The 20,901-nt window shown below is 50.2% G+C and overlaps 2 protein-coding genes and 1 long non-coding RNA gene across 7 annotated transcripts; 2 read left to right on the forward strand and 1 right to left on the reverse strand.

The window, feature by feature from the left end:
- Positions 1 to 1,205: 1,205 nt before the first annotated feature.
- Positions 1,206 to 15,040, forward strand: PAN2 (poly(A) specific ribonuclease subunit PAN2). Of its 5 annotated transcripts, none has more exons than XM_043889976.1 (26): positions 1,206 to 1,453; positions 2,097 to 2,502; positions 5,098 to 5,267; positions 5,378 to 5,498; positions 5,639 to 5,716; positions 6,335 to 6,602; positions 7,014 to 7,356; positions 7,556 to 7,652; positions 8,472 to 8,591; positions 8,801 to 8,920; positions 9,197 to 9,325; positions 9,454 to 9,653; positions 9,752 to 9,897; positions 10,020 to 10,126; positions 10,328 to 10,426; positions 10,532 to 10,605; positions 10,712 to 10,859; positions 11,284 to 11,427; positions 11,553 to 11,612; positions 11,834 to 11,924; positions 12,492 to 12,649; positions 12,746 to 12,889; positions 13,017 to 13,196; positions 13,322 to 13,415; positions 13,683 to 13,880; positions 14,373 to 15,040. In XM_043889976.1, exons 2-26 carry the CDS (start codon positions 2,221 to 2,223, stop codon positions 14,405 to 14,407), a joined length of 3,606 nt encoding a protein of 1,201 aa, XP_043745911.1. In that variant the 5' UTR covers positions 1,206 to 1,453; positions 2,097 to 2,220; the 3' UTR covers positions 14,408 to 15,040. The 5 variants fall into 5 exon arrangements, with proteins under 5 accessions (XP_043745911.1, XP_043745932.1, XP_043745902.1 ...); XM_043889997.1 differs by having other exon boundaries at positions 7,113 to 7,356; positions 9,749 to 9,897; XM_043889967.1 differs by having other exon boundaries at positions 1,207 to 1,453; positions 9,749 to 9,897.
- LOC122685354 lies at positions 11,860 to 17,962 on the reverse strand. Its single transcript, XR_006338360.1, has 2 exons — positions 17,707 to 17,962; positions 11,860 to 17,500 (listed from the first exon to the last, which is right to left on the reverse strand). It is a non-coding gene; the product is annotated as an uncharacterized LOC122685354 (long non-coding RNA).
- On the forward strand, positions 16,047 to 20,525 carry CNPY2 (canopy FGF signaling regulator 2). The gene is made up of 6 exons (XM_043890036.1): positions 16,047 to 17,364; positions 17,958 to 18,070; positions 18,213 to 18,328; positions 19,375 to 19,578; positions 19,740 to 19,836; positions 20,363 to 20,525. The coding sequence occupies exons 2-6, from the start codon at positions 17,983 to 17,985 to the stop codon at positions 20,404 to 20,406; spliced, it is 549 nt and encodes a 182-aa protein (XP_043745971.1). The 5' UTR covers positions 16,047 to 17,364; positions 17,958 to 17,982; the 3' UTR covers positions 20,407 to 20,525.
- Positions 20,526 to 20,901: the final 376 nt, after the last annotated feature.

The following is a 20,901-nucleotide window of genomic DNA, read 5'->3' on the forward strand; positions in this document are numbered from 1 at the left end:
ATTTTTAACAAGATTTTAAATCTAGGGACCTCTGAAGTCACATCAGTTTGAGAAACCCTCTGAGTTAAATGTGTTTTTCTCTCGGTCTATGACCTCTAAGCCTAGAATCCTGAGTCAGAGAATCCTGAATCAGAGGGGTTTTAGACTTAAATGTCATAGACCAAGAGAAAAACACGTTTAACTCAGGGGGTCTCTCAAACTGATCTGACTTCAGAGATCCCTAGATGGTGACTTCCCTTGTAGCTCAGTCGGTAAAGAATCTGCCTGCAATGCAGGAGACTGGGTTCGATTCCTGGGCTGGGAATATCCCCTGGAGAAGGAAATGGCAACCCACTCCAGTATTCTTGCCTGGAGAATCCCATGGACAGAGAAACCTGGAGGGCTAGAGTCAATGAGGTCGCAAAAGTCAGACAGGACTTAGCGACTAAACCACCACCACCACACTGAGATTCTTTAAAACTGTCTTCTCTATGAGGAATCCCATCAACGTGGCCCTCTATGTAGCCTTTAGAAACTGAATTAAAATACCCTACAGACATCTAACATTCTGTATCTATTCCAAAACAGTTCAAGCTCCGAGTTATACCCCCAAGAATCCTTGAGTAGGTGTTGACACTAAATCTGTTAATTCTGGGGAAGGGAAACGTCTCAATCTGCTGTGTCTTGCCCCCTGAAGAATAATGTTCAGCTCCACGAGCTAGGGGATTTTATAGCTGAGGGTTCCTGCTCTCTGGAAATATTACCGGCGATTCTGGGGAGGGAATAATCACAGATGGGAGTTTCAGACGGTTGCCTTTAGAATCGTAGAAGATGCAGCTACTTGGGTCGTGTTAGGAGACTTGCCTCCCGCTTCCTTTTTTCTCTCCCATGCCTGAAAATGATAGGAAATGCCGGCAGGTTTCAGGAGTAACAGGGTCGGAGGTGGCGAAGTGCTCACAAGAGTACCACGGGGAGAGGGGGTGGCCTGGGCCGTACTGGGAATATCCAGCAATCGATTCCCACTGCTTTGCTTTGGGCTCCCCTTACTTTAGTCTGGAGCTATACGGAGCTTGAAAGTTCGGGCTCCAAGCCTGGGGCTTTCTAATTTCGTTTAAAGAAGGCTTAAATAAGACAAAGGTTACTCTCACACCACCGAACAGAGACAAGGTTCCGACCCGTTTGTCCCTATCCGCGCCCCGTAGGTCTTGTTTTCCTCAGCGCGCGCGTCACACGTCTTCTCGCGGGTCCGGCTGTACCTGGCTGCTCCCGATTGGCTGAGGTAAGCCTCTCGCCCTTCCTAGTTGGAAGCTGCGACTGGGAGTGCACCGCCCTTTCCGTCCTAGAGTTTGGTTGAACCTGAGGCGCGGGGGAGAAGTGGGGAAACTGGAATTTCCCGCGGAGCTGACGGCGCTTGCTCTCCCCCTACTCGTTTTAATTCCACGCGCTCCAAAATATCCGCCATGGAGAAATCTTGGTAATGACCTAATCCCCGTAAGCATCCCAGGAACACATCTGACCCCTGCCCTAATCCCTCCCCTCCCCGCCGCCGGGGGAGAATTATGGGTAATTGATTTTTCTGGTTCCCCCAGAGAATTCTGGGTAACTAGTTATTTCCTTCACGTCCCCCTTACCCCCCGCCCCAACTGTGGGTAACTGGCCATTCTTACTTTCCCCTAGCGAATCCTGGGTAGCATTGCAGAGGATTCTGGGAAACTGACTTATCTCGTTCTGCCCTTTCAACCGTCTACCCCTGTCCCTAATTCTAGGAAACAAGCACTCTGCCCCGCTCTGCCTAACCCCTGCCCCCGCAGTTGCTGCTCCTGCCATTGATGGTTCAGGGACGAACCAGGCCTGAAGGAGGGTGGAAAGCAAGTCAGGGACTCAGTTACCTGGTGGGACGCTGGGAGTTCAGAGTACCTTAGAAGAGAAGAGCAAGGGACCACACCTTTTCCCACCTCTGCCCCGGTGCCCATTCCCTTCCTGGCTGTTTCACCCCCTGCCTTGTATTCTTAAATCTTCTGCTTGCCTCACCTCCGTCCTGCCAGTAAAAACCTAGAACTCACGCAATACGAGCTCCTGGGCCTACCCGTGACTCAGCCCGCTCTTTGCCTTTGCAGGTCAGGATGTCCATTCTAGGCCCACTGATGTCCTGCTGAAGGTTGGGTCAGGCATCCAAAGGGGCTGTGGCAAGGGAGGGTGAGTGACGCGGGTCAGTCCGCTGCTGTCGTCGTCATCACCATCATGAACTTCGAGGGTCTGGACCCTGGACTGGCAGAGTACGCGCCGGCCATGCATTCTGCCCTGGACCCTGTCCTGGATGCCCACCTGAACCCGAGTCTGCTACAGAACGTGGAGCTGGACCCGGAGGGAGTGGCCCTCGAGGCGCTCCCAGCCCAGGAGTCAGTGCACATAATGGAAGGCGTCTACTCTGAGCTGCACAGTGTGGTGGCTGACGTGGGTGCGCCTGTCTCCGGCTCCCACTTTGACTTGCACGAGGAGTTGCTGTGGGTGGGAAGCCATGGGGTAAGAACTGTACCCCTTCGTAAGGGCTGAAAGGAGAGATCGGGGGCCTCTTACCTGGTTTTAGCCCAAGAACAGCTGCTTTGCAGGGAGCCAGAACTGAGTTGAGGTGATGGAGTTAGCTGGGTCTCTAAATCAAGCCAAGAGGAGGGGAGGGGAGGGAGAAGGAGGGAGTCATAGAATGCAGAGATGGATTACATAGGTGTTCTTATTCAGAAGGTATCCCACTTCTTCCACCATTTGCCCATTCCATGCCCTGATTAATCTTGATAACTGTAGCCATTCAGTTAGTCTATAGCCATCTGAATACAGTCTCTAATGCTCTTCCTGTTTTCCATTTTTATAATTATAGGATGTTTTCTTTTTGACCATGCCAGCCACTTTCTGGGATCTTAGTACCCCTGACCAGAGATCAAACCCGGGCCTGGGGCAGTGAAAGCATGGAGTCCTAACCACTGGACAGGCAGGGAATTCCCTAATTACAGAATGTTTAACTCCTGTTTCTGCACATATTACATGGAATCATTTTGTCTTTGGCTGACTTTAATTTCTCTGGGAGCAGTTATCATTGTTAATTTTTAAAAATGTATCCATATTGCCAATATGCTTGGGAGCCCAAAGATTTTGTAAGAAATAACATGGCATGAATTGTTTTTCTGTTGGAAAGAGTGACTTTTTTGGTAATGTATTCATTTCACTAGGCAGTGTCTACTACTAGACTAGGCTCAGGGAATAAAGCTTAATAAAATACTCTTTGCCGTCAAGGAGGTCACAGGACAAAGGGAAAAAACCCAAGTATATGAACATAACTTTATGGCATTTTAAAAGAAACTAAAGTGTTTAACTTAATAATTATGAATTTGGGATATGAACTTAATAAATGCCAGCTGGATAATAAATGCCAATTGGATGTTGGTGAGCATAGAAGAGAATCAGAGTATCTCCAGAAGGAAGTGACACCTGAGCTCGTCTTGAGAGATGCGCAGGAGCCAGGTGAAGAGGGGGAAATTCCATTTTGGCAAAAGCAATGGAATAAACAATGATTCCCAAGATAGTACACAGCTTGGTGATTGCACAGTGCAGGAACTACAAGCAAGTAGGGTTTACTGGAATGGAAGATGAAGCTGAAGAGTTAGACTTTTCTTCAGCCAGTGTTTTTGAGCACCTTTTAGGTGCCAGACCTTGTTCTGGAGTCTAGATTTTGAATAAGCATTTTAAAAGACAACAGAAACATATTTATGACATATCCTTAAGAAAAATAGGATCCCTAAGAAAAGTACTGTGGAGTTAGGGGGTTGAGGTATTGAAGGGTGTGAGGTGTTGCTGTTTTAGATATATAGTCAAGGGAAGGACTTTCCGATAAAGTCACACTTGAGTGGAGACCTGGATGCAGGCCAGGATGTCCATTCTAATCTCCCTAGAAGGAAGGGAAGGAACCATGCAGTTATCTGTGGGAGGACATTCTAGAAAGCCTTATAAGCTCTTTTAAAAGAGCCTGGACTTGATTCTTTAGCCCACTAAAGGTTTTTATCCAGAATGACGAGGTCCAGTTTGCGTCTCAGGTGGAGTGCTGAGGTAGTAGCATAGAGTTTGATTTAAGGGGGATGGGACAGGACTCCGTGAGGTCAGTGCACAGGATTTTGTAGTAGTTCACCTAAAATGTGATGAAGGCCTGAATGAAGCACTGTAGATTTATACCTCAGAACAGATTTGGGAAGTATTTAGGAAGTTAAATGAAATTTAAGTCGACTACCAGTGACTTATTCCACTGGGTAGATCATGGTACCATAGGGAATACAGTTAAGAAGAATTGAAATGGGGGGAAATGTTGAGTTTGATTTAGGATGTAATGAGTTTGCATTCTTATGGAATAGCTAAAGAGAGGCATGTGGTAGGTATTTGGATGTACAAGTCTGAGGCTTGAGGCAACGGTCTGGGCTAGGGGAAAAAATTAGGATTCATCTGGTTTAAGCTGAATGTTTAAGCCTTAAGAGTGGGTAAACTTATCTAGGAAGAAAAGTAGAGTGAGAAGATGGTGGGCTTGGAATAGCCATGTTTCAAGGGTGGTCATAAGGGCTGCACATAAGGAGAAGACATGAGCTAAGAGTCAGGAGAGAAACCAGGAGTGGATGATGTCACAGGGGCCAAGGGTGGCATGAGTTTCAGTCTGTCTGTCCCAGCCTGCGACCCACAGGACGCGTCCCCAGACGGCTGGTAGAGACGAGGGCTTGACTGGGGGACACAAGACTGCCACCTAGCCAGTGGAGGACTGGACCTATGTCCCTAACCTTCTGAGCACTGTTCTAACCAACTGAGCCATTACCCATTCAGCAGGGTCATTGTGAGGATAAAATGAGGTGGAGTTTATAAAAGTACTTTGTAAAGCATTATATGAATGTAAGATAGTATTCTCAGTGTTTCTATCATAAGTATAAGATACTATATCATGTCATATCACATAGGATTGGTGCCTAGCCTTATGCCTTAGTCACTACTAGCCAGAAAGGAAAAACTGAGCGATGTCTAGTTCTCTGATTTGTATCTGGGATGGCCTTGCCCCTCCACTCAGGGTGTCTTTCATCTTTTTGTCCACTACAGGGCCATGCCACATCATTTTTCGGCCCAACTTTGGAGCGGTACTCATCATTTCAGGTCAATGGCAGTGATGACATCCGCCAGATCCAGAGCCTGGAGAATGGCATCCTTTTTCTTACCAAGAACAACCTCAAGTATATGGCCCGAGGGGGCCTCATTATATTTGATTACCTGTAGGTGGCTTCTTACCTCTGGACTGGGGAAGGGGACCCCTCACAGAGTGGGAAGGGTGAAGGATCGGAAACGTGGGACACCCTGGCCCTGAGCTCTGCCTCCCCCGCAGGCTGGATGAGAGTGAAGACATGCACAGCCTGCTGCTGACCGAGAGCAGCACGCTGCTCGTGGGGGGGCTGCAGAGCCACGTGCTGGAGATTGACCTCAACACCGTCCAGGAGACCCAGAAGGTGCAGGCGGGACGCAGGCAGGGCCTGAGGTCACCGGGGGCAGCATGGGCTGGAAATGCCTATGATGCGCGTGTGACCTTTCTGTTCCTTTGGTCTGTGGGAAGAATCATTCTCACGGGTTTCTCCCGCTTCCCTCACAGTACGCAGTTGAGACACCTGGAGTCACTATCATGAGACAGACGAATCGCTTCTTCTTCTGTGGCCACACATCTGGCAAGGTGAATGACCAAGTTCCATTTTTCCTCCCACCTTGGGGCTCTGTTTCACCAGATAGGTGATTGGGCTCTGTCTTTTACTCAATTCTGGGGCTGTAGTTGGAGAGCTGGGAGGAGTGAATTGAGTTCCTACTCAGCCATGTTATACTATGAGATTATCTTTGAGCCTGATATTTTCTGGGGTAAATAGGGTATCTTAGAGGCAGAGGGGTAAAGGAGTTCTCTTTGGGGTCCCTTCCAGCTCTTGGCTTCTCTTTTTGCTTTTTTTTGCTTTTTGCTTTTTTTGTGCTTTAATTGCGTGTATTGTGGTTCTAGTGGTATAGAACCTGCCTGCCAGTGCCGGAGACATAAGAGACGTGGGTTCAATCCCTGGGTCAGGAAGATCCCCTGGAGGAGGGCATGGCAGCCCACTCCAGTATTCTTGCCTGGAGAATCCCATGGACAGAGGAGCCCAGCAGGCTGCAGTCCACGGGGTCACAAAGAGTCAGGCATGACTCAGCGACTCAGCACACACATTGTGGAGCCTTAGTTGTTTCGGCCGGGACCTCACAGGGTTAGGTAGACGGCGGGTCCTATTCCTGATAACAGTGTTGGCAGACAACGAAGATGTCTCTTCTTCAGGTTTCTCTGCGAGATCTCCGTACTTTTAAGGTGGAGCATGAGTTCGATGCCTTCTCAGGGAGCCTGTCGGATTTCGATGTGCATGGCAACCTGCTGGCCACCTGTGGCTTCTCCAGCCGCCTTACCGGTCTGGCCTGTGACCGTTTCCTCAAAGTTTATGATCTGCGCATGATGCGTGCCATCACACCACTTCAAGTTCACGTGGATCCTGCCTTCTTACGCTTCATCCCTACATATACTTCTCGTCTCGCTATCATCTCCCAGTCAGGTATGAAGGGGATATAGGATGGGATAAGAGTTGATGAGTGAAAGAGGGGGTCTAGGAGCGAGAAGGAGTGTACTCCCTGAAATTTCTTTGCTGGGGAAAAAGTAACCATTCTAAGGGGTCTCAGGATCTCACTTAGGTTTGGTAAGAGATTAGAGCTTTTATTTTCTCCCTGGATGTGAAGAACACATATGCAAAGAATACAAGTAGCGCAAGCAGACAGCTAGAGAAGTGGCCTCCGGCGGGTAGCAAACCTTGTGATTTATGGGAGGCAGCAGATGGTATTTCCTCTTACCTCTAGGCATGGATTTGGGGCCCGTCTTTCCTTGACGCCAGAGGAAGAGGGTGGGAAGAGCGTCACAGGATGGCTGCCTGGCACCTTCCAGGGCTCAGTGGCCTTCTCCCCCCTCCCAGGGCAGTGCCAGTTTTGTGAGCCCACAGGCCTGGCCAACCCCGCAGACATCTTCCATGTGAATCCTGTGGGACCTCTGCTCATGACGTTTGATGTGTCAGCCAGCAAGCAGGCCCTCGCTTTCGGGGACTCCGAGGGCTGTGTGCACCTCTGGACTGACTCCCCTGAGCCGTCCTTCAACCCCTACTCCCGTGAGACCGAGTTTGCTCTGCCCTGCGTCGTGGACTCACTGCCGCCTCTGGACTGGAGCCAGGACCTGCTGCCTCTCTCCCTCATCCCCGTCCCGCTCACCACCGACACGCTGCTGTCCGACTGGCCTGCTGCCAACTCCGCTCCGGCTCCCAGGTGGAACCTCACATCCGGGCCAAGGGGCAAGGGGCAGGGCCAAGAGACCAGGGTTCTCGGCAAGCCCTGCTAGTATTCTGCGTCATGCCTGATTTTTGTCTACTCTTAGTATTTTCTTTTTTTTCTGGTCCCTTGGGGATTGGGGATTGGATGGGCAGACACTGCAGCCTTCAAGCCCTAGAACTATACTACATTATAGGCGAGCACCCCCTGTGGATGCAGAGATTCTACGCACCATGAAGAAGGTGGGCTTCATTGGCTATGCACCGAATCCCCGCACCAGGCTGCGAAACCAGGTTTGTTCAGAGGGGAGAGGGTGCCCCCAGCCCCAGCCCATTGGTGTTTCTCCTTTGTCTTTAGTTATTCTCCCTAGTTTTTGTTTTTAGTTAGCCAACAAAGGTTTTTGAAGCCTACTGAATTGAAGGTATTATACTAGGTGTTAGGGTTTGAATACATAGGAGATAGGGTCCTTGCTCTTTAGAAGTTTAGAGTTTGGTTGTTGGAGATAAGACCTATCCATGGCAGAAATTATTTATGTTCTATCGTTAAATGCTAAAGGAATGTTAGGAGCTGTTTAGAGAGAAAAGGGTACTCTGGACCCAATTGGTCAGGAAGGGCATACTCCACACGGTGGGTGTTGAGCTGGAGGGATGAAAGATGGGTAAGTAGATCGTAACGGGAGCCTTTCAGGATGAGAGAACAGTGTTAGTAGAGGTCTCAGGAGGCCTAACTGACAGGGACCATGTTGGACCGGCCGTTAGTATTGGGAATCAATGTGAAATGAAGTTTGGAAGGGGTCCAGTTGGGAAGCTTTGTGCGTACCAGGGTAGAGCGGAAGTGATGCACCAAAAAGGCCGTACTGGGGGCTTAGCTCGGGGGCGGTGCGCTGGATGGAGTGGGTGGGGGTGCGGGACCCACTGTGGCAGCCTCGGCATCGCCCAGCTATGATGAGGTGGGGTGATGGCAGTGGGAATGAAAAGGCAGCAGTGGAGGCTGAAAACCGTGAAATTATTGGGTTCGGGACTTGGTGATTGCTTCAGTGTTGGAATAAAAGGTAGGCGGGACCAAAGATCATTATCCATCCAACAAGGGCTATCTCTTTTTAAAAACCCTAGATTCCTTACCGACTCAAGGAGTCTGACAGTGAATTTGACAGCTTCAGCCAGGTCACTGAGTCACCAGTAGGGCGGGAAGAGGAGCCACATCTCCACATGGTCTCTAAGAAGTACCGCAAGGTGCTGGGGGATACCGAGGAGGGGGCCCTCTGGGATGTGGGGACAGGTTCCTGGGAAAGGGGGTCATCGCAGAAAGGATTGGAGGGCTCCTTCAAGAAGCCTCTACCTATCATTCTGGACTTGGGAAGGGCCTGGGGGAAGGTTATGGTCACCGCAAAGATTTAGGAGGCTCTGGGGACATCATCTTGCTCAGACTATTTCTGCCTCAGGTGACCATCAAATACTCCAAGCTAGGGCTGGAGGACTTCGACTTCAAGCACTACAATAAGACTCTGTTTGCTGGATTGGAGCCCCACATCCCCAATGCCTACTGTAACTGCATGATCCAGGTAAGGCTGGGTATTCCCGCGACTGGAAGATGGCTGCTGCTTTTCTTCTCTCTGGGCGCCTCGACCCCCCTTTTTCCAGGTCTCCCTCACCACGTGGCCAAGTCCACTTGAGTCCCCTCTACCGTTCTCTCTTGCCCCACAGCCTTCACATCGCCCCCGCGAGCGCCGCTTCTTCAGTGGACTTGTGCTTTATGTTCTCCACCCACTCTCCGCCTCCCCATCGCCCTTTCTCCGTGTACCAGTTGTCTGCATCAGATCTCCTGCTCTTCCCTCCAGGTGCTCTATTTCCTGGAGCCTGTGCGCTGTCTAATCCAGAACCACCTTTGCCAGAAGGAGTTCTGCCTGGCCTGCGAGCTGGGCTTCCTCTTCCACATGTTGGACCTCTCCCGAGGCGACCCCTGTCAGGTCAGTGCCTGGAGGCCTGGGGCAATAAAAGGGGAGAGGAGGGGGATAGCAGGCAGGGTCCTCACTCTCGCCAGTAATCACAGAAGAGGAAATAACCCTTTTCCACCGACACACTTCCTGGATTCCAGGGCAGTAATTTTCTTCGAGCATTCCGCACCATTCCTGAGGCCTCAGCCCTCGGTTTGATTTTGGCTGACTCAGATGAGGCTTCGGGCAAGGGCAACCTGGCCAGGCTCATTCAGAGGTGGAACCGCTTCATCCTCACGCAACTTCATCAAGATTTGCAGGAGCTGGAAGTACCCCAGGCTTACCGAGGCGCTGGAGGCAGGTATGGAACAGTTAAAGCCACCACGACAGGCCCCCTTGTGACTTAAGGGGTGTCCTGACTCCTCAGTGTGCATATCTTGCCCTGTCCACTCTTAGCAGCTTTTGCTCATCCGGGGACTCTGTCATTGGGCAGCTGTTCAGCTGTGAGATGGAAAACTGCAGCCTCTGCCGCTGCGGCAGTGAGACCGTGCGCGCCTCCTCCACCCTGCTCTTCACGCTCTCCTACCCTGAGGGTAGCAACAGCGGTATACCCTGCAGCTGGGGGGGGTGCCCCGCCAGGCGTCCTGAGACATCAAGGGGCAGGGTGCTGGGGGGCTCACGGTGGGGACAGGGAGGACCTGGAGTGAAGCATCCAGTTTCCCCGCAGATAAAACCGGGAAGAACTGTGACTTTGCTCAGGTGCTGAAGCGAAGCATCTGCCTGGAGCAGAATACGCAGGCCTGGTGTGACAACTGTGAAAAGTACCAGCCCACGGTGAGTGGGCGCTGGCCCTGGGCCAGAGTCCTGCCACGTGTGGTCTCACCCGGGACAGACGAGGTCAGCACCACCGTCCAGAGATCTCTAGTGGGTGGGAAGAACACCAGCTGGAGGAAGCAGCCCCAGGCTTAAACTGTTCCCGTCCAGGTTTCTTTCCCTGTGGGCCGCCTGCCATTCCTTGTTGTTTCCTCCTCTCAGATCCAGACCCGCAACATCCGCCACCTGCCAGATATTCTTGTCATCAACTGTGAGGTGAACAGTTTGAAAGAAGCTGACTTCTGGAGGATGCAGGCTGAGGTCAGGACTTAGGTTGCAAGTAGGGCTCTAGGAGCACGTTTAGTTTTAACCTCCATATATGACTCGTGTTCTCCGAGGAACTGGATGTTTTCTCCTTGTGTGCAGGTTGCCTTCAAGATGGCAATCAAGAAGCATAGTGGAGAAATGTCCAAGAATAAGGAGTTTGCTTTGGCTGATTGGTAGGTGGTGTCTGTAGAGTGGTCAAAGGATTGAGCTACCCAGTGGCCCCTCTTGTCACTGGTCAGGTCTCCTCAGGACAAATTTCCGATTCTCTTGTCCTGATAGGAAGGAACTAGGCAGTCCCGAGGGCATGCTGCTGTGTCCCTCCATTGAGGAGCTGAAGAATGTCTGGCTTCCTTTCTCCATTCAAATGAAGATGACCAAGAACAAAGGGCTGGATGTTTGCAATTGGACTGATGGGGATGAGATGCAGGTTGTTGAAAAACTGGGAAGAGGAGGGGGAATAAGGGAAAGAAGGTTGGGAAATTCCCTGGTGGTCCAGTGCTTAGGACTCGGCACTCTCACTGCCGGGGCCCTGGGTCCAGTTCCCTGGTCAGGGAACTAAAATCCCGCAAGCCTTGCGGCACGACCAAAGAACAGAAGGGAGAGATGGGGCAGAAGCAGGACAGGGGACAGGTGGGACTCAGTGCAGGGGAGAAAGAGAGCAAGGCCTCGTGTCACCAGCCCGGGCTTCTCGAGAGCGACTCAGTTCAGTGCTGGCAGTCACAGTTGGGCTAGGATGGAAAGTGCCCACCCTGGTCCCCTGTCCCCGTCCCCCAGGCCCCCTGTCCTCTCTCCCCACCCCCTTCCTTCCCCGCCCTTAAACTCAGCTTAGCAGCCTGGGTACGCCCTCACAGTGGGGCCCAGCCAGGGCAGAGGAGGCGCATGGTGTCCATGTGTACGACCTGATGGCCACTGTGGTGCACATCCTGGACTCGCGCGCAGGGGGCAGCCTGGTGGCTCACATCAAAGTTGGGGAGACCTACCACCAGCGCAAGGAGGTGAGTGGGGAGCCCAGGCAGGGGTGTGCTGGTGGCAGCCACAGCACAGTCCCAGTTCCGTCCTCACCTTGAGTCTGAGCAGGAATGCTCCAGCCATCACTTGGGCATCCTCTGTATCTCCACAGGGAGTTACCCACCAGCAGTGGTATCTCTTCAATGACTTTCTCATTGAACCCATCGATAAGGTGAGTTGTGACAGGTTCCATTTCCCCTTGCATCCCCCCTTCCCCTGGTGTCCTCACCCTCAGTACCCAGGAGGATGCCAGGCAGATTCAGGAGGGAGGGGTGGGTCCTCAACAGTAAAAGCATCAGCAGAGCTGAAGTCTGAGTCCTGTCTTCTCTCTGACTTGGGATAAAGGGGAAGAAAGGCGTATATGTCGGCCATTAGGCGCTTTTTCTTTTGTAGCATGAAGCTGTGCAGTTTGACATGAATTGGAAAGTGCCTGCCATCCTTTATTACATCAAAAGGAATCTTAATTCCAGATACAACCTGAACAGTAAGTGGGACAGTGTAGACCCAAGGGTGTGAGCAATAAGATTCATCTGCAGGAAGAGATCTGGAAAACAGCTTGTTAGGACTGGCAACCAGTGTTAATATTTCCAGGGACAGTAGAGTGATTCTGCTCATCAGGCCTTAAATTCAGAAGCTGGGGATCCTGAGGGCGTAGTTAGAAGAGGTGATGAGGAGGGATATCTGAAAATGGCTAAGGTATAATATTGAGCTTTTCTCCAAGTAAGGATCTCTTCTTTTTTGTGTGTGTCGTAATAAACTATATTATTCTGGGCTTTCTTTTTTCTTTTTTTTTAATTCTGGATTTTCTGTGGTAAAGTCCAAAGTGAAAATCTCACTCCTTTGTGTTTTTTTTTCTTAGCATATTTCTTGATAATTTTCTGATTTGACCTGTTCGTCGGCCTGTTCTGTTCATCAGACATGATCTTTTTAGTCACAGGCTTTGATTATTGGGATCATGGTGTAGACCCAGTCTGTAGTCAGCCACTCTGGTTTCCCTCCCCTGATCCCTTGCCTCTCCCCAGCCATCTGTCTTCTGGATTCTCCCCTCCAGTTAAGAATCCTATTGAGGCAAGCGTTCTGCTGGCTGAAGCCTCATTAGCACGGAAGCAGCGGAAAACACATACTACTTTTATTCCCCTGATGCTGAATGAGATGCCACAGGTTGGGGACTTGGTGGGCCTGGACGCGGAGTTTGTCACCCTCAATGAGGTAACCAAGGCCAGAAGGGCGGGGTGTTGGGACAGAACTCTGGGGGCGTCAGGGGTCGCGGGCACTTCTCTGGTTTCCCTGTGGACTCTGACACAGGAGGAAGCAGAGCTCCGCAGCGACGGCACCAAATCGACCATCAAGCCGAGCCAGATGTCAGTGGCGAGGATCACCTGCGTCAGGGGCCAGGGGCCCAACGAGGGCATCCCCTTCATCGATGACTACATCTCCACCCAGGAGCAGGTATCGGGGGCGGGTGTGCAAATGTGAAAGACTGTGCTTTCACAGAAGGCCTCGAACCTGGGGACGAGCGGCAGGGGGAATTGTGCATTTCGCTTCTTGTGTGACTTGACCTTTTCTGCATCCCTAGGTGGTGGATTACTTGACTCAGTACTCAGGGATAAAGCCAGGAGACCTTGATGCCAAGATTTCCTCTAAGCACCTCACAACGCTAAAGTCTACCTACTTAAAGCTTCGTTTTCTCATAGACATTGGAGTCAAGTTTGTGGGTCACGGTCTGCAAAAGGACTTCCGGGTCATCAACCTCATGGTTCGGGCAGGGCTCTTTTAAGAGTCTTTCTTTGTGTGGGCCCCCCAGGGCATACATTGTGTTTTGGGAAAATGGGAAATTACGGATCCCCTGCATTCAGTCTCCCACTCTTTTATCCCTGGCAGGTGCCCAAGGACCAAGTCCTTGACACTGTTTATCTATTTCACATGCCCCGAAAACGAATGATTTCCCTGCGGTTCCTCGCTTGGTACTTTCTGGGTGAGTTCCCCTGCCTTGCACGTCCTGTGTGCGGCAAGAGCATGAAAACGGGTGAGCGGCCAAGGGACTGGGGGTAACCCTGAACCACGTTACAGGTGGATTTAATTGGCTTCAGTATCCCTTTTGTGCACTGGGGGTGGTGCTTGGCCCTTTCCCTTAAGGGCAGTCAGGGATCCTTTGTTGTTGATTGAGAGGGGATGTGAGTAGAGGACGTGGTCTTGCCTGCCGTTGCTGGGTCCCGAACTGCCCCACCTCTGCTGCCCCCAGACCTGAAGATTCAGGGGGAGACCCATGACAGCATCGAGGACGCCCGCACGGCCCTTCAGCTTTACCGGAAGTATCTGGAACTAAGCAAAAACGGCACCGAGCCCGAGTCCTTCCACAAAGTTCTCAAGGGCCTTTACGAGAAAGGTCGAAAGATGGACTGGAAGGTGCCCGAGCCTGAGGGCCAGACAAGCCCCAAGAGTAAGGTCTGGGGCGGGGCGGGGGAGCGGGTCTGGGGGGTTGTGAAGATTACAGCCGCCATAGTAACTGTGAAAGGGAAAGTGAAGTCGCTCAGTCCTGTCCGACTCTCTTCAACCCCGTGGACTGTAGCCTGCCAGGCTCCTCTGTCCATGGGATCCTCAGGCGAGAGTACTAGAGCGGGTTGCCATTTTTTTCCTTTTCCAAATAAGAACAGTGGTGATGCTGAAGCAGCACCGCCCCAGCCTTCTGTTTGTGATAGAAAGCACTTAACCGTTCACAAAGCGCTTCCTCCTTCCAATATTCAGTGAAATCAGAAATCAGTTTTATTGTTGAAGCTCTCTATTGGTCCTAACCTTCTCTTTCCCAATTCTAAAAACTTTGGGGGAGGTCCGTGCCTTCTTTTCTCCTGCATTTTTCCTTCATGACAGGGGTCCCAGGTGCTTTTTCTCCCGCCTCCTGAGGAGTCAGCGCTCTTGGTTTTGTCTCTCACAGACGCAGCGGTCTTCTCTTCAGTGCTGGCACTCTGACCTCATGCTCTCCCAGCGAACAGCTCCCTCCCTTTAGCGTTCTGTGGCCCCAGAACTGGGAGATGAGCCCCAAGTTGGCTATGCCCTGTCCACTTCCAGATTGGACTTGCTCAGGGTCTACAGATGGTGCTATTAACAGAACTGGAATGCAGCGGAACTGCCGCAGAAGGTCTAGGAGCCAGACTCCTTCTTCATCCTTTGCAAAAGAGTGGGCCAGAAACCGCCTAGACTGACCCAGATGGAAAGTAATGCGTGTCCTTAATCACTGTCCTGGGGGTAATTAATACACAGGTAGAAAAGCTCCTGGAACCAAAACGCCCAGTTCCTACTGAAGTCCCAGACACTGATAGGATACAGCAGTAACTCAAGACCTAGCCTACGTCTGGCTGCTTGAGGACTGCTCAGAGGGGCAAGCATTTAGAGTCTGGTGGTCCCAGCAAACCAGTGTTGCCAACATCATCATTGCCAAAAGGGCCTTTGGGTCCTAGACAAAGCTTGGCTGCTGGCTTCACTCCTGCTGACAGCTGAGAAGCATCTGTCTTCCATCCACTCTCCTGTCCCAAGTTTTGTTTTCTTGCTATTTTTTTAAAAGTTTTAAAATGCATGTTTTGTAAAATAAAAACAAAAATATTATTGAGTGTCATCTATTTCATTAGAAATATCTGCACATGGGGTTCTCTGACTTCAGCCTCCTCTTCTTTGTGTTGGCTTTTTATTGGGTTGGCCAAGAAATTCCTTCAGCTTTTGAGTAAAAATAAAGGACACATTTTTCATTTTCACCAAGAACTTGGTTGAACAGTGTATCCACCATTTTGTTTCACTACCTTCTGCCATTTTTCAAGCAACTTCATAATTCCATTTTCCCAAAACTTTCCATCTTTTTGAGCAAAGAACTGTTCCAGGTGCCTTGTACAGTCTTCCAGAGGATTGAAATTTTTTTCACTAAGTGAATTTTGTAAAGACCAAAATGAATGGAAATCCGAAGGTGCGATGTCCATTGAAAACAACAGCTGCGTTGGAACTTCCCAGCCAAGCTGGAACAGTTTTTGCCTGGTCATCAAAGTCTTGCGTTATCCCAATGGAAGATTGTGTTTTTCTGTTAATTTGGGACACTTCCCATTGAGAGCTGCTGCCAGTTGATCTAACTGGGAACAGTACTTGTCGGACTTAATTGTTTGGTTTTCTGGAAGGAGCTCATAATAGAGAACTCCCCATCCCACACAACTTCACCTTCTTTGTGTAAGGACCAGCCTCTGGTGTAGTTGGTGGTGATTCATTTTGCCTCTGCTGGGATCCTTTTTGTGTCCTGTTACTGTACAGTATTCACTTTTCATTGCTCATCACACTTTGTTTTAAAAACAGTGTCTTGGAACTTCCCTGGTAGTCCAGTGGGTAAGACTGCGCTTCCACTGCAAGGGGCGCAGTTTCGATCCCTGGCCAGGGAAGTTCTGCATGCCTCCAATTGTGGCGGCCAAAGTAATTTAAAAAAAGAATAGGGAACGTTTTCGTTAGGGCTAGCAGAGAGTCGCATGTGGAAATACAGCCAAGAAGGTGGTGTTTGGGTTTTTTTTTTTTTCCTGCTTAGCACACATGGAACCCAAACAACAAAACATAACCAAGCTGCTGCAAATTATTTTCAACGTCTGATTTGGATTCTTTTAAAAAATCTCTTCACTGATTTGGATATTTTGAGTATGTCAGCTGTCTTCCCTCATGGTGTAACACTGATTGTTCTCAATGTCTTGATTGATTGCTATCAACCTCAACTGGCCTACCCAACCCTGGAGCATCCTCCAGCAAGAAATCTCTAGCCGGGATCTCTGCAAACCAGTTTTGACACATTTCATCAATCACAGCGCCTTCTCCACACACAACACACATCTTTTTGCGTTTCAGTTGCATTCTTTTCTTTCTTGAAATAATAAAGCAATATGCCAAAAATGTTGCTTTTTTCTTTCATCTTAAATAGTAAAATGGCTACACAATAATTAACCAATTTTCTAAGTATTTTTAGTGCATGCTGATAAGACAACTGTCACACTACAATCTAACAAAATCGCTTCGAATGAAGTTAGACAGCTAAGCACTACTACAGACATCTTACATGAAAAAAGTCAAAGGAACTCTTTTGGAAACCCAATATCACAACTGGAAAAAACTAAGTCAAAGCCTCACCCAGAAATGAAGATAAAATTCTCAAGTCCAAAATTCAGGATATTGGAGAAGTATGTCATTCCTGGGCAGTTAGGCCTCTGGTGTGGCTGGCTAGAACCCTAGTGTCGGATTCTTGTAAGAGGTACAGTATGGTTTCCCCGTTTTGTGTAAAATGTGAGTTGGAGAACCTGACAAACTACAGGTCCCAGGAACCTTAAAACCTGTAGCTACTAACAAAGTATCAGCGTGGTGATGTGGTGCTTCCTGGGAGATGTAGTTTCCCGGGTATTAAAACCAGGGCTTCTCTCTGGCTCCCGCATACCTTTCTTTTAGCAGGTCCGAGCCCACCTAGATTGGCGTGTGTGAGCCTGACCGCCTCCGCGCACGACGTCAGGCTCTGACCCTGCTTCAAGCCACTCCTATTCTTCGGCTGACCCCTGATGGTCACGTGGAGCTCCTCGCCACGCAAGTCTGGGTCCTGCGATCCACCGGGGTCCTAGCTGTCCGGGAGCCGCTCCTAAGCTGCCTGTTCGCGCGAGAGTTTGGAGGGGCGGGTTTGGGGTCGGTCTCCGCTGTGGGACGCGTACTGCAGCGCCTCTGAGCCCCGCTTGGGAATCCACTTAGGGCTCGAGGAGCTGGCTCAGGCAGTCACCCGGGCACCCCGCGTCTGGAGCGCGCAGGAGCGCTCTGGAGACGCCTGGACAGCCCCGCTCCCCCGCAGCCAGGTGCTAGGGTCGGGAGCTAAAGTGAGACTTCGGCTGTCTTCCAGTGCCTGGGCCACGGCGGCGGCCCTGGGAGCAGAGGTGGGATGGATCCGAGCGGCACTGAGGGTCGGGGTTGGACTGGAGCGAAGGCAGTGGTGGGGTCTTTACAAAGGGGGCTGGTCCGCACGGAGGAATAGCTTATAGGCTGGAGGTGGGGATGCAGCAGTCTTCGGTGCTGGGTCCAAATAGGCCCTGGTTATTGAGCGCTCTTCTCGCCAGCCAGCCCCCTCGCTACCTCTTAGCCCCAATCAGCTACTCTCCTTGCCAGCAGCAGCTCCAAGCCTGTCGTCCTTGCTTAATCCCAGCCACCAACCCATGGCTGGCACATAGCCCTGTGATCCTAGGCAGCCACCGCTTAAATACCAACATCTGAGGGCTCACCTGTCCACGTAGTATCTGGGACTAAGACCCAAGTCCCAAGCTCGCTCTCTCGCCCGCTGCCCCCGGGCCTCCGGGACATCCAGCGCCGGAACAGAGGAGCCCCTTTGTGTCCAGGCCATTTCCTGGAAAGTAGAGCCAGATCACACTGAGGCCTTTGTAGGCTTGGGATGAGGGCTGGGGAGGGCTGGTGGTGGCGGGCCGGGCGGGCGGGGGAATGGAGTAGGCTTCTCACACCTATGCTTTAAATGCAGGTGGAGCAACCCCATCGCGTCAAAGATGAAAGGCTGGGGTTGGCTGGCCCTGCTTCTAGGGGCCCTGTTGGGAACTGCCTGGGCCCGGAGGAGCCAGGATCTACACTGTGGAGGTAAAGGCACAGAAGAAGTGGGAAGAAGCAGGGTGGGATGGGGAAGATAAGAGTCTTGGAGAGGATGGGATCCAAGGCCTGGGAGAAGGATGAGTGGAAGCCCATAGGCTGATTCCTTTCTCCCCCTCCCCGCTTGCATCAGCTTGCAGGGCTCTGGTGGATGAACTTGAGTGGGAAATTTCCCAGGTGGATCCCAAGAAGACCATTCAGATGGGCTCTTTCCGAATCAACCCAGATGGCAGCCAGTCAGTGGTGGAGGTAATTTGACTGTTCCCCCAAATAGCTCACTCTAACTTTGAATGAGAACTCAACTAATGAGATATCTAAAAGATTGGGCTGTTTCATTTGGAAGAGGCTGGAGGCTTGTACCCCATACATTTGCTTCCCTGGCTCCCTAATACAGCAGAAATCCTAATACTTTGTAGAAGTTGTTAGCAGACAGAGAACCTTGATCAGCCCCCCTTTTCCATATCGTTAATCCGTGTGACTTGTGTTTTCACTATGACAGTATGGTATACATACATTCATTAAAAAAAAAAAAATATATATATATATAGGTCTTATCTATATATTTAGGAAATTTGTTTTAGTAGGAAACATAATACACGCAGACAGAAAGCTGTACCTAGTGAGTATTTGGGAAATGTTATGATGCTTGTGAAATGCTTTAATAGTTATCTTCAAAGCCTACACTATCTGACTGAAGCAACTTAGCACACATGCAACTGTCTGATGCTCTCCTTTTAAGGGCAGGTATTAGCCTCATTTTAATACCAAAAAAAAAAAAATTACCTTACAGCCATAAAAATTAAAGAAATTCAAAGGAAGAGAACACACAGTGACCAGGGTTAATCAAAGAGGTCATTTATCTATAATTTGGAAAGACACCTGTTTTATTTCTTAGGCTGGTATGATGAGGTGAAATAAGGTCACATATTTGAATGGACTTTGTTGTTGTTCAGTTGCTAAGTTGTATCTGACTCTTTGCGACCCCATGGACTGCAGCCCTCCAGGCTCCTCTGTCCATGGGATTTCCCAGGCAAGAATACTGGAGTAGGTTGCCATTTCCTTCTCCAGGGAATCTTCCTGACCCAGGGATTGAACCCAGGTCTCCTGCATTGGCAGGCAGATTCTTTACCGCTGAGCCACTAGGACTTCATAATTACACAAATCATAATGGTTTTAAATTGGAGAAGGCTTGTTAGAATACGTTGATCAAGCTAGATTTGGAAGGAAAAGTAAGGGTATAAATTATTAATGTCCAGAGGTAGAAGAATATGACCCAAGGCTGAGGACATTTCTAGGTGCCTTATGCTCGCTCAGAGGCCCACCTCACAGAGCTGCTAGAGGAGGTGTGCGACCGGATGAAGGAGTATGGGGAACAGATCGACCCTTCCACGCACCGCAAGAACTATGTACGTGTCGTGGGCCGGAATGGAGAATCCAGTGAACTGGACCTACAGGGCATTCGAATTGATTCAGACATCAGTGGCACCCTCAAGTTCGCGGTGAGCTATGGGAATGGGTAGCTGGTTCTTGAAAATTAGGGGGGTTACTGGAGAGCCCAAGTGGAAAGTTGGGTTCACGTCCTTGTCCTCCTCTCTGGAGGTGGAGACCAGAGGCGTCCCCTTGCTGGCTTCTCTCACTGCTTTCTCCCTTGGGTTGACAGTGTGAGAGCATTGTGGAGGAGTACGAGGATGAACTCATTGAATTCTTTTCCCGAGAGGCTGACAACGTTAAAGACAAACTTTGTAGTAAGCGGACAGGTAAGCTTCTGTCACTTTCCCTCCTGTCCTCACATCTCTGGGACCTGGCACATTCTCTGTTGTCTGTCCCACGCCCTGTCCTCCGGCGGCCCCCTCACACCTCCTCCTCCAGCCTAATCCATGAAGTTAGCTTAAGAGTTAACTCATGGCTTAGGGACCTGGGTTCATCCTCTCCATTCTCTTCCTGTCAGCTTTCAGAATTTGTGGCTCCCTCACCCGAGATCCATACGGGTGAGAGGATGATGGGAAAGTTTTGTCATTTTAAAGTCTATGCTGGGGGCTGGGGGGATTTCCTGGTGGTCCAGTGGTTAGGACTCTGCACGTCCACTGCCGGGGGCATGGGCTGGATCTCTGGTCAGGAATTAAGACCCCACATGCCTTGAGGTATGGCAAAAAAAAAAAAAAAAGCATTTGATCTGAAAAATGGTGGTCGGTGTGTGTTGATTTGTTTTGGGGTATGTCCTTGATAGTGGCGTATATCAGCGTGAGTGGCGTTTTCTTTGAAACTGTCCTGTGCTATTTGCAGATCTATGTGACCATGCCCTGCACATATCCCATGATGAGCTATGAACCACTGGAGCGGCTCAGACTGACAAGCTTGATGGATTACCCCCAGGAGGGGAAGAGGGTGGCAATGCCTTTTATATTATGTTTTTACTGAAATGAACTGAAAAAATATGAAACCAAAAGTATGAACTGTGTTGTCTTTCATGCCCAGAATTGGCCCTTACATTAGGCTTGAAAGTAGGAGATTTCAGACAGGAAGAAAAAACGGGAAGGAAAGGAAAAGCTTTGGGAATTGTATAGTGCTAAAGTAGAAGGGCAGGAGGAGAAGGGGACGACAGAGGACGAGATGGTTGGATGGCATCACTGACTCAATGGACATGGGTTTGGGTGGACTTTGGGAGTTGGTGATGGACAGGGAGACCTGGCATGCTGCGGTTCATGGGGTTGAAAAGAGTTGGACGCGACTGAGCGACTGAACTGAACTGAAGGTAGGAGGAGCCTGAACCATAATTCTTTTGTCATCTGAAATTCCTCATGGACTAACAAACTAGATAAGCA

Source organism: Cervus elaphus, chromosome 3 (genome assembly GCF_910594005.1).
Source record: "Cervus elaphus chromosome 3, mCerEla1.1, whole genome shotgun sequence".
In the NCBI taxonomy this organism is placed as follows: Eukaryota; Metazoa; Chordata; class Mammalia; order Artiodactyla; family Cervidae; genus Cervus; species Cervus elaphus.